At 58.1% G+C, this 12324-nt stretch overlaps 1 protein-coding gene across 1 annotated transcript; it reads left to right on the top strand.

The window, feature by feature from the left end:
• Window positions 1-861: 861 nt before the first annotated feature.
• On the top strand, window positions 862-12300 carry PROZ (protein Z, vitamin K dependent plasma glycoprotein). Its single transcript, XM_059995874.1, is given in 9 exon segments — window positions 862-2742; window positions 5301-5464; window positions 6719-6743; window positions 7185-7298; window positions 8208-8339; window positions 8837-8922; window positions 10438-10555; window positions 11564-12124; window positions 12127-12300. Coding segments are annotated over 9 exon segments (1323 nt in total). The 5' UTR covers window positions 862-2666; the 3' UTR covers window positions 12174-12300.
• The last annotated feature ends 24 nt before the right edge of the window (window positions 12301-12324 follow it).

The following is a 12324-nucleotide window of genomic DNA, read 5'->3' on the forward strand; positions in this document are numbered from 1 at the left end:
CCCCCTGGCTGCTCACAACAGTGCTGAGTAAACCAGCAGGGTTCTGGGAGCACAGAGGCGCCAGGGCCAGCCCCCCTCCCCAGGGTCAGGTGGGGCTTCCCCACGCGTGCCCTCCTGGCCCCCAGTCACCTCCCAGGAGAGGCAGGCTCCCTGGGAAGGCAGGGCCCAGCAGGTTTCGTCGGCAGGGACATTTTAATGTTGACCTAAAGACCAACTCTCTACGTGGCTTCACGGCTGCGTCCCTGGGGGCCCAGCCACATGGGCTCCAGAGCCACAGGCACGCCCCTGGGTGTGACTGTCGCCAGGCCGGGGCTCTGGAGTCTTCCTCTAGGCCACAGCCCAGAGCACGAACCCAGCTCTGGCTAGCCCCTGCCGCCCCCCTGCTACCCTGCTAGCGAGGTATGTGCTGAGGGCTGCAGGAGGGCCGCCCCTCCTCCAGTGGTCACAGCCCAGGTCGAGCCCTCCCAGCCGCACCAGCTCCAGGCCCTCAAGCCAAACAGCCAGGAAAAGCAGACATGCTTCTAGAAAAAGCAGTCACCTCAGACGGGACGTGCCGTGTTTCCCGGTACCGTTTGCATTTTGCGTAACTTGGCTAAGCAAACTTTCAAAGTTCCAGTACGAGAGCTCCCAAGGTCACTGGCTGGGCAGTTGCGTAAACAGGAGATCTGCACGTTTGCAAAAATCAACGCGAACGGGCTTCCCAGAAACGGTCAAGCCAGAGGGTCCGTTTCTGCGCGTCCCGCCTTGACCTCCTCAAAGGGAACCGTCCCGCCGAGAAGGCCTCGGACGGCCAGGCCCTGCGTGCTGGGGACGGGGGTCTCCGTCCAGAGCAAACCTGGATGGGCTGTCAGCCCACAGGTTGCCTGGGGTCCGGAGAGAGCTCTGGGGGAGCCCTCCTTCCCACCAGGCTGGCATCTCTCACCAGCGGGGCCGAGCCCACAGGTCAGAGAGCAAGGGCAGCTGGGCACCTGGGAGTGGAGGGCAAAGGGGTCCCCACCGCCCAAGGCGCTGAACCTTCCCCGTTGGGAAACAGAGCTGGACTCAGTGAGGTTCCAGAGGGAATTCGGGCAGCGTGGTAGGGAGGCCTCTTGTCTGGTTCGCACAATGCTGGTTCCGTGGGCCCTGGGACCATGGGCCTCAAAGCTCGTCTCCAGGTGGACCTGAACCAGGCCTGTGCCCTGTGGGCACAGTCGGTCCCGCTCCACTGCATGTCCCCTAGAAAGTCTCCTCCGGGGACAGACGTGAGCAGGAAGCCGACCGTGAGGAACCACGGGGGGCGGTGGCGGTCAGGGTCTGACTGTCCCTCCCGAGAGTGAGGGACCGCTCATCGGCACCCGCGGTCCCTGAGGGGCAGGGTGAAGACATGCCTGGGACAGAGCCGCGTTTGGAGCAGGGAGGGCAGAGCGGGCTGTATGGCGGCCGGGTGGCAGGGGGAGGGGGCGGGCTTAGAGAGCCGGAGACCTGCAGACACAGGGTCCCTGGAGGCCTCCGCCCGCTGCAGGTGCAGCCCCCGGCCCTTGGGGCTGGAGGGTGATGTTTCCGTTCTAGAATGATCCTCACAGCCACCATGAGACCCTGATGGAGGTACCAGAGCCCTGGGGAAAGTCATCCCGAGCATCGGACTTGAATTACAAACAGGACGGGGTAGCTCTGCATCAGGAGAGCCCGGCGCATCACCGAGTGGGGGTGTGTCCTCACTGACGATGCGGACGGGAAGCAGGGCTCCTGACAAGAACGGGGTTCAGCCCTGGTCGCCGAGGTGCCCACGTCAGAAAGAACAAAACAGCTGGGAAAAACACACTACACGAGCCTTCGAAGGAAACCAAGAGGATGCGGGGAGAGAGGGCACCGTGCGGGTGCTCCTCAGGGGCCCCTTAACAGGAGGGAAGCCCGGTGTGCGGGCTGCCAGCGGAGGGAGGGAGAGAGACAGACAGACAGAGACACAGAGCCAGAGCCAGAGTCAGAGACCGAGAGGGACAGAGGCAGAGCGCCCCCGGGGGGCCCCGTGCTGACCCGCTCGGTGAGGGGGGATGAGTTTGCTGTCCCCTCAGACGGAGGTCAGAGTATCTACCCCCTCGTGGCGCTGCGCGAGGCTCTTCCCGAGCGCCCCCCAGGCCCGCTTCCCCTGGCACTTGGTGCCCCAGGAGAGCTGGTCTCACCGGGAGGTGCTGGGCTCCCCAGCCCTTCACGGGAGCCCCGCTGGACCGGCCTGGTGGGCGCCCGCCCTCGAGGGTCTGCCTTAACCCCCAGCCCCACCCCGCTCTGTTCGGGTTACCCCCCCACAGGGAGCCTCTGTGACCGGCTTGTCCAAGGCGGCCCACCGCGCTGTGCCGCCTTATCTGTCGGCGAAATGTGCCACTGTGTCTCCCCGCCCCCGCGGCGCAGGCCCGGTTCCCGCGGGACGCCTCGGCTCCCGACCCCTGACCCCCGACCTCCGACCTCCGACCTCCTCCCGAGGAGCCGCCCCAGCTCCGTCCCTGTCGGCCTCGGCCTTTCATTTCTCCGTCTTGCCCTCTCTTCGCCTTAAACGGAAAAAGACAGGACTGAAGCCTCTAGGCCACTGGATTGCCCGCTGGCCCCCGCGGGCGGCCTTCCTCTGCGGGGCTGCTTTCCCGTCCGCACCCGCTCCGAGCCGAGCCGGGCGGCGCTCTGGCCGCGGGCTGAGCATGGCCGGCCGCGGGCCGCCGCTCGCCCTCCTCGCCCTCCTCGCCCTCCTCGCGCCGCGCGACGCCCAGCCCGCAGGTAGGCGCCACCTTGGGCATCCTTTCTGACTCAGGCTTGCGGGTGGGTGGGTCGGGGGCTTTTTCTGGGAGCCGAGGGCCCCCGGCGGGACCAGCATGATCTGAGCCCAGCTCCCGGTCTCTTCGCCGCTCGTGACGAGTATGTTGGAAGTGACCGTGTCCCTCGGGGGCCCCGGGGGCCCAGGTGGAGCCGGCCGCCGGGTCCGGGGCTCAGGACTGGGTAGGGCACGGCTTCTGGGGGAGCCGGGAGGGCACCCCAGCCCCTCATGCCCCCCGCCCGCGGGCCTCTCCCCGTCCTCAACCTTCCTTCACATTCAGACCCAAACCAGCGACCGCAGATGGGGGGCCCTGGAGCCCTGCCGCCCACGCGGCCAACGCGCCCCCGCACCCAACCGGCGGCCAAGGTCAGGTCGCCAGGAGCTCAAAACACACCAGCCTGCAGAGATTTAGCACAGAAATCAGAATGCAAACTCAAATTAATAGTTTTTTAGCAATTGTGTGTTGAAACAGAAGTATTTTGGATCTATTGGGTTAAATAAGTATATTATTAAAATGATCATAACCTCTTTCCTTCGATGTCCTAAATGTCCGGGGACACTCGTGACCACAGGGCCTGCAACCGCTTCTCTCGGCTGCGCTGCCCACCTCGGCCAAGGCTCCAGCCGCCGCCCCCCTCCCTCCCTCCCTCCCTCCACGCAGCAGACAGGGTGACATCAGATACCTCTTACAGTCAGTCGAACCTTTAGAATAAAACCCAAAGCTCAGAATGAGGCCTCAGTAAGAGACACCCCCCCCCCCCCGCCGCCCCCGGCAGCACACAGCTCACAGCCGCGTTCAACTGTGCACAGTCGTGAACGAGGTAAACGGCCGAAGCAGCCTAAATAAACAAGGACTCGTGAAACGCTGTCCTGGAGGGGCCACAGATGAGATACCCAGAAAAACCCTCCCGGTAACGCTGAAAGCAGAGTAAGTATTTTATCCCACGTTTGCTACATGCCCCTGCCTGGCACGAGGGGAAAGACCAACGGGAGCAAAAGAATGAACGAGGCAGTGGAGCGCCCACCACCCTCGGCTCCCCGCAGCCCCAGGCGCAGAGCCTACACGGCGCGAGGGGACCCAGGAGGAGGCCCCACCCCAGCTCAGACCACGCTTGGCACCACGTGAGGGAAAGAGACAAGCTCCGCGGCGGGATGCTGGTGCTGGGTGGAGAAAGAGAAACCTCTCCGGAGAAGCAGTCACTGCAGTCGGCCCAGGGGTCTGCGGCGACTGCTGGTGACTGCAGTGACACCCCAACGATCCAGGGTCACGTCGGGGGGAGACATGGGTCCTCGTTGCCTCGGGCTCCCTTCTCAACCTGGGGCATCTCATGGTAAAAGAAAAACCCGAACACACAAGGAAAGAAGACAACCAGAAACTTGCAGGAAAAAGAGTAGAATCAGACTCACAAAAACCTTGATACCCAGACACAGAACACAGGACATGTGATAGAGGTACGGCAAGAAAACAGGAGACATTAAGATGCCCAAACAGATGTGAAAAAGAATCGAACAGAACTTCTGAAATGGAAAAAATATTCATTGGAATTTTAAAATCCATTCAATAAATGAATCAACACAAAGCATTCAGGGAAAAGATTCTCCTTTACAGCAGAATGCCGATTAGTAAGTGCAGAAGGAAAGAGGGGTGTAAAGTCACTCTTCTGCAATTAAAATGGTAATAACTGATTCAGGAAAAACTACTTCATTGACGCTGAAAACACTCGGCTAAAGACTGTTGGGGGACAGGACATTCCTATCCCAAAACATCTTCCTCACAGTGGAGAAATCTGTGGACACCATCTATGCAGTGTCCCCCAAACTTCATGTTTACCCAGAACCTCAGAATGTGACCTTAGTTGCAAATAGGGTCTTTGCAGGTGTATTAATTAAGAGGAGATCATCCTCAGTTAGGGTGGGCCCTAAATCCAATGACTGGTGTCCTTATGAGGTGGCTCTACTCAGTCCTCCCCGCTGTGATCCTCATCCTCATATTCCAGAATGACGCTTAGAGCTCCAGCCATCACATCTGTGTCCCAGGTAGCAGGATGGAGAGAGGGACAAAGAAACGGCCAGGGGCCACGCCAGTTGTCTTTTTCAAGAAGGTTCCCAGGAACCTGCTGCCTAGCCCTTCTGTTTGCATCTTGGTGGCCAGCGCTCAGCCATGCGGCCACCCTTAGCACCAGGGGAGTCTGTCCGCGCAGCCGTGTGCCCAGCTAGAAATCGGGGGCTCTTGTCCTGGCAGAGGACTGCCCAGGGGGCAGCCTCTCAAACCCGGTCTCCACCCCTTCCTCGCGGGCTCCCACCCTCCTGTTCTAAGCTCACTCCTACTCACCCGGCTGCACGTAAGGGGCCCGGGGCCCAACGTCGTGGTGAGCAGGAGGTAAACTTCTTCCCGGGTCTGAGGGTCAACCGTTGGGTCTGCTCCTCCCAGCACCGCAGAGCCTGGCCCTCAGGATGCGGGTGGGAGTTCTTGGGTTGCCCGCCCACGCTGAGGCGCCTACACGCCTGTCTTGTTCTGCAGTGTTTCTTCCCACCTCAAAAGCAAATGAAATTCTGGTGAGACGGAAACGAGCCAGCTCCTACCTTTTGGAAGAGCTCTTTGAGGGAAATTTAGAAAAGGAATGTTACGAAGAAATCTGTGTCTACGAGGAAGCACGAGAAGTATTTGAAAATGACGCATCCACTGTATGTATCCCCCCTGCCACAGACTCACACGCTTTCTGATTATTCCGCTGCCTTAGAGGACATATTTTCTCAAAGAGGCTGAACTAAATTAATTAACCTATTTACTTACCTGGGAGGTTGATCTAATCCTAATTGTACAGATGAGGAAACAGAGACACAGAAGTGAAATCACTTTCCCCAGCCAGTTAGTGGGGCACCCGGGATGGCAGCTCAGTCCCACCACCTAAACTCTTCAGATTAAGCAAATTAGCACATTGAGTAGCCGGACTCCTCACAGAGGTCACCCAGCTTGACAGGACTCTGACGGAATTTAGTATTTTTAATAAAGATGTAATTGTTTCAATGTGTCAGCAACGCAAAGATCCTCCCTAGGATGCCTACGTGGTAAGAACATCTCTCATAATCTATAACTTGGATTACAAGCGACAACACATACACTCTGAATAATACAACTGAGAACTTGCCATTCTCAGTTACTCATAAGCTTATCAATCAGTAAACAGAGGGCCTGAATATTTGTGTGTAAATATTTCAGAATAGTAAAATACGTAATAAAGACTTCCCAGTTCTACATATTAAAGCAGCAATATTTAAAGGTGATTCTGAACAAAATGTTGACCTGTTTCTCTAATATATTTTTAAAGTATTTTAAAATCATAATTTCTTAAATGCCCATGTATAAGAAAATGATCTTTAATCAAACTAAGAGAAATTAAAACTTCCTGGTAAAGTTGTGCTTGAGTTGTTAGAAGTCCGAGTATGATTTGGGGAGATGCAATTACTTATATGTTTACCCTCCAGGCCTTAAGTCTGAGTAATTCTCCTAATTTTAGATACCGCCACCCCAAGTTAACATTCCCCCCACATTTTTAATCCTTGTTGAACTGGCTTATAAAAACAGAAAAAGTGATGTGAATTTTCTACATCTGCCTCAGGCACTCTGCGGAGTGGGGCCATGGAGACAGGCCCGGGAGGGGAAAGGGCCTTGCGAGGCCGTGGTGTTTGTGCCACGTCTTAGACTGTTTTCCCTTCCTCAAATGGGTCACTGTAAATAAATACTGAATGGGACATGGGACATGGGTGTATTAAAGATGATATTAAGTAGATGTAAAGAATTTTACATTCTTTGTTTCAACCAGTATTTTCCTATGAAGTGAATAAAATCAACATTTTCTTATTTTCAAGCCCGGCCACAGGAGAAAACACGGAACACAGATGTCCCATTTGTAACACTTTTATGTTTCTCTTGTACAGGATGAATTTTGGAAGACGTATCTGGGTAAGTGTCTCCTCCACCTACTCCAGGATTCTTTCCTCTTCTCCTCCCTTTAAGGTCAGGGGAGGCAGTTGGCTCACGAGGGCTGCTAATTTGAGGCCAGTGGATTCCAGATTTCGAGCCTTGGGCTCCTGGAACCCCTGACCCAAAGGAAGGGCCTGGCACTGCCCGAGGACGAGGGTGGGAAAGGCCCCGAGGTCCCGCCGGGATCAGGGGGAAGCTGGAGCGGCCTCCCGGGCTCCCTTGGGCCTCGTGCTGAAGGGTCAGACCCGGTTGAGGAAGGCGAGGCTTGGGGGATGCTGGGCGTCCCTGCGGGGACCACAGTGACAGGAGAGCTCGAGGAGGCGCCGGCGCTGGTCACGTGGCCGCCCAGCAAGGAAAGGGGGTCCTGGAGGGACGTCGGAGGGTGTTACCCGCAGGGTGTCCTCACGTCCCTATCGGCAGGCGGCTCCCCGTGCGTCTCCCGGCCCTGCCTCAACAACGGGTCCTGCCAGGACACCATCCGCGGCTACACCTGTACCTGCGCCCCGGGCTACGACGGCCGGGACTGCGCCTTCGGTGAGCACCGCCCCCCCCCGCCACGCCCGGCCTCCGCCCCGCCCCCGGCCTCCTGCCCCGCCCCCGCCCCGGCCTCCGCCACACCGAGCCCCGCCCCGGGGATGAGCAGGAGGAGGCCCGTGGTAACCCGGCTGTCCGCTGGGAATCACACCTTGTGAACGGCCCCCGTTTCCCCCGTGGGGTCCCCTCCTCTTCCTCCCAGCCCCCCGCCCCGTCCAGACCATTCGCGATCTACTCTCCTTTCTCCCGGGGCCCGGCTGACCCCGCTGGGGGTGATGGGTCTGGGGTGGTCAGCCTATGAGGGGACCGCACCCGGCTCTCTGGGTCGTGGGTGCGTGACCCGGCCTGCAGCCTCATCAGCTGATGTCCCTTCAACATCGTGAGACTATCCGTGGAGGGTGGGCGGCGCCAATTCCCGTCAGTGGTCGTTCGTGCGGCAGTAAACTCGCGTAATGCTCCCGAGGGCCAACGCGGAGCCCGTTTCCGGGACGAACGTTACGTCCAGCCTGGATCCCCGGACTCCAGCTGCCTCCTGAGCGCCCCGCCCAGTGCTGTGTGGACGCCCCAAGTGCAACTCGCGCCAAAGCAGGGCTTCCAGCTTCATCCCAATGCCCACCTGGAAGAAGCCCCTTAAAGGGAGCGGCTGCTGCGGCGGGAAGTGAGCCCACGGCCGGGAAACGAGGATCCTTGCGAGGGACTTGCAGACCTGCCCCCCCCCCCCCCCCCCCGCAACCGAGCTGCTGCTCTGAGGACGGAGCCCTGACTGCTCCTCGCCCCTTCCTGACGCGGGAGTCGAAACGCTCGCCTGGCGACGTTTGGAAGGAAAAGCCAGAGTCCCAGTGCGCAAGGAGATTTCAGAGTGGCTATGTCCAGGGTAACATGTCTGGTTTTCCCTTCTTCCCTTTTCAGCTAAAAATGAATGTCACCCTTTGAGGACGGATGGGTGTCAGCACTTCTGCCACCCGGGGCCGGGGTCTTACACGTGCAGCTGTGCGAAGGGGCATAAGCTGGGCCAGGACCACAAATCCTGCATCCCCCACGGTGAGTCCCCTCCGCTGGGCCTCCTCCTGCAGGGACCTCTGACAGGCCACCTCCTCCCCCGTGGCTGGGCGGGGGGGGTCCTCCTCCTCCGTGGCTGGGCGCGGGGTCCTCCTCCTCCGTGGCTGGGCGCGGGGTCCTCCTCCCCCGTGGCTGGGTGGGGGGGTTCTCCTCCCCCGTGGCTGGGCGCGGGGTCCTCCTCCTCTGTGGCTGGGCATGGGGTCCTCCTCCTCCGTGGCTGGGCGGGGGGGGGTCCTCCTCCTCCGTGGCTGGGCGCGGGGTTCTCCTCCACTGTGGCTGGGCCGGGGGTTCCCAGTCCCCTGCTGGGCTTGCCCGGGGCCTTCTCAGTCCCTGAGAGCAGGTCGTTTAATCTCACCTGCTCTGTGAATTATCTCAACCTAGCGGGCATCCAGGAATAGGCTGAAGGGTCAGCGCCACAGATAAACCCGACGTCTGCCCTGGGAGGCACTGACTTTTCTTTTCATGTGGCCACAATGAAGACAGGTGTGCGTGCGGAGCCCTCATCTCTGACGGCCTCCTGACGTCACAGGGATGCGAGCAGGACCCTCCGACTTTCCCGTGGCAGGTAACAGAAACATTTTATAAATGTGTTTTAATCTTTTGTTACAAATTTCATCCTATTTGTCATCTCCACCTTCTTTGATTTAGGTGAACTACTTACAATCTCAACATCACACTTCAAAGCACTTTCTCATTCTGAACTCACAGCTTCAGTGTCTTCATTATTTGCACCAAATAAAAACATAGTTTTATTTACAGCCATCCAAGGCCTTTCTTAGAGTCCAAAAACCGTTTCCAATGTCGCTGCTCTCGGAAGATAGGCATCCTGGCGGCGCTCGGGTGGACACGGTGGGTCCAGAGCCAGAGCAAGGCCTGGGCCCTGCTCACAACCAGCTGGCGGAGTCCAGCTCCGCTGCCATGTTCAGGAAACGTCTCTTCTTCGGCACCATTTCTGTTATTTTCCTGTTTCTCCCTTGCCTGGTTTGGAAGCTAAATATTCTATTTCTCTTCATCCAGTGACCACCCTTGACACTGAAACTTTCATATCTAACTTAGCAATACCTGAAGTTATAATGTTTACCCTTCTCCCAAATTATTTCAAGCACCTCCCACTAGGCTCATCTGCTATTTTGACCAATATTTTATCCTTTTCTTGCTTTTTTAGTAACTCCACAAAATAAGTATTATTTTTAATCATACCGCCAACATGGGTTTGGATTTACCTACATTTTGCATTTTCCTTGCAACCCAGGCCCTTAATGCAGATCATCCCCTTCTGTCTCGTCTGTCCTTTAGAACAGCCCTGTCGATAGAAACACAATATCGGCCACAGACGTAACTTAAATTTTCTAGTAGCCACGTGCATAAAAGTAAAAGCAGGTGCAATTAATTTTGATAGTGTGTTTTACTTACCTCAATACATCTAAATATTATCTCAACATGTAATGAATAGTAAACAATGAGAGACACTCACATTTTCTCTTTCAACTAAGCCTTTGCCCTCTGGGGTGTACAGCCTTTTACTCTTGGAGCACATCCTGGCTTGGACCAGTCAATCTCAAGTGCCCAGTAACCACAGCGACCACCATGGTCGACAGAGAGCTGTACAGGGCCCTTTGGTGAAGGGGCTGCCTCAGCCCCACGTGCGTGCGCGTGTGCGCACGTGTGCCCATGTGCGGAATGCGTCTACTTCGCCCTGCTGCTCGCAAGCAGGTGGAGCGGGGCAGAAGCGTTCGGCTGCTGGGTGGAGGCCTGGCCAGACAACGGACAGAGCTCAGTGACCACCGGACCCAAAAGGACCGAGGGAGGGGACATCAAGTGAGAGGCGGGGTGGAGGTGGGGATCTGTCCCCAGCGGGACCGTACCTTTGCTGCCTGTCCTCCTGAGCGTCCATCTTCCAAGTGTCCATCACTCACCCCTTCTCGCCCCTCCACTCCGTGCGCTGAGGCGGCCTCAGCAGTGGGTGGGCTGGGCTGGGCTCGCTGGAGGGGTGTGCGCCCATCTTCCTAACCACGACACTATACTGACCCGAATCCTGAAAACTGGCACCAACTCTTTATTGTCTGTTTGGTTTTTAAAGGTAAAACTAACAAATTCTGAAGGAGAAGACTTCTGTGGAGGTGTTCTAATACAGGACAATTTTGTACTGACAACAGCAAAATGTTCACTCTTGTACAGAAACATTAGTGTGAAAACAAGTAAGTATTTTATCATTCTTTTTAAAATAGATTTATTTATTTATTTATCTTTTAAGTTTTGGCTGCATTGGTTCTTCGTTGCTGCACGCAGGCTTTCTCGAGTTGCGGTGAGCCAGGGCTACTCTTCATTGTGGTGCGCGGGCTTCTCATTGCGGTGGCCTCTCTTGTTGCGGAGCACGGGCTCTAGGTGCGCAGGCTTCAGTAGTTGTGGCACGTGGGCTCAGTAGTTGTGGCTCACGGGCTCTAGAGCGCAGGCTCTGTAGTTGTGGCGCACAGGCTTAGTTGCTCCACGGCATGTGGGATCTTCCCGGGCCAGGGCTCGAACCCGTGTCCCTTTGCATTGGCAGGCAGATTCTTAACCACTGCGCCACCAGGGAAGCCCTGTCATTCATTTTTATAAGATCACATTGGAAGTAAAAACTATCCTATGTAGAAACAAAAATTTTAATCTAGAATTTTTGTTTCTAATGCAATACAGACTGAGCTTATCTTCCTCACAAAGTCATAAAGCAACGGGGACACCTAGTGGAACTCTGGGCACAGCAGGCAGACAAATGCGGAATGTTTAGTCTAAGGAGGAAATCACAGCTGGTGAAACTGTCACTGCGAGGCACTGATACTGACGTGGGGCAGCTCGGATCCCTGTTCACCCCGGGGCCTGGGCTGTGCTGTGAGCTGCTCCACAGCGATTCCCAGGACCCGCAAATATACGCTCCAGCCCCAGACACTTTTCAGTCAACAGAACGTCGGCCTAGAAAATGACATCCGAAAAGCCAAGCTCTGATTGGCTTGGAGAGGTTCCTCCTAATTTCTTCCTAGTCTTTTGACCGGTTCAGCAACCGGCACTGCGCTCTGCGCCCGCGCCCCCGCCCCCGCCCCGAACACCTCACTGGGTTTCCTAGAGGAGAGTGTGGGAGAGGCCCCTCTGTGGGGTAGCCCCTGTCCCCTGCGCGCAGGAGCCGGGCGGCGGGGCGCACGTTGTCACCTTGACCCCCCGCCTCCTTCTAGGTTCCCGCTGCCGGGCGCGCGAGGCCCCGCCGGCGGTGGAGGTGAAGGGCGTCCACGTGCACACGAGATTCGAGGAGGACACGGGGGACAATGACGTGGCCCTGTTGGAGCTGGCGCAGCCCGTGCGCTGCCCCGACGCCGGGCGGCCCGTCTGCACTGCCGAGGCCGACTTCGCCGAGCGCGTCCTCATCCCGCGGCCGGGCGTGCTGGGCGGCTGGACCCTCCGTGGCCCCGAGCTGGAGCCCGCGCGGCTGCTGGTCAAGCACGTGGACCCCGGGGAGTGCGGCCGGGCCCTCAACGCCACGGTGACCACGCGGACGGTCTGCGAGCGGGGCGCGGCGGCCGGGTCGGCGCGGTGGGCGGCGGGCGGCGCGGTGGCCCGGGAGCACCGCGGCGCCTGGTTCCTCACCGGCCTCTTGAGCGCTGCGCCCCCCGAGGGCCCCGGGCCGCTCCTGCTCATCAAGGTCCCCCGATACGCGCTCTGGCTCCAGCGAGTCACGCAGCAGCCGAGCTCCGCCAGCCAGAGAGGCGACCACGGTCACAGAGGCGACGAGGAGCCGGTGCTGGGGTGACAGCGCCCTCAGCCCCTCCCCCAGGACCCCTCGTCTGAGCAGAACCCCGGGGAGGAGGGGAAAGGGCGCGCGTCCAGCAATAAAAGCAGAGCTGCCGGCACCGAAAGGCGCTTTCCTGAAACGCCAGGGAACAGAGGGGTTCAGTCCAACAGCGGTCGCGGGGGCGGCGGCGTCGCAGCGACCTCCCCG

Source organism: Delphinus delphis, chromosome 18, assembly GCF_949987515.2.
Source record: "Delphinus delphis chromosome 18, mDelDel1.2, whole genome shotgun sequence".
Lineage (NCBI taxonomy): Eukaryota > Metazoa > Chordata > Mammalia > Artiodactyla > Delphinidae > Delphinus > Delphinus delphis.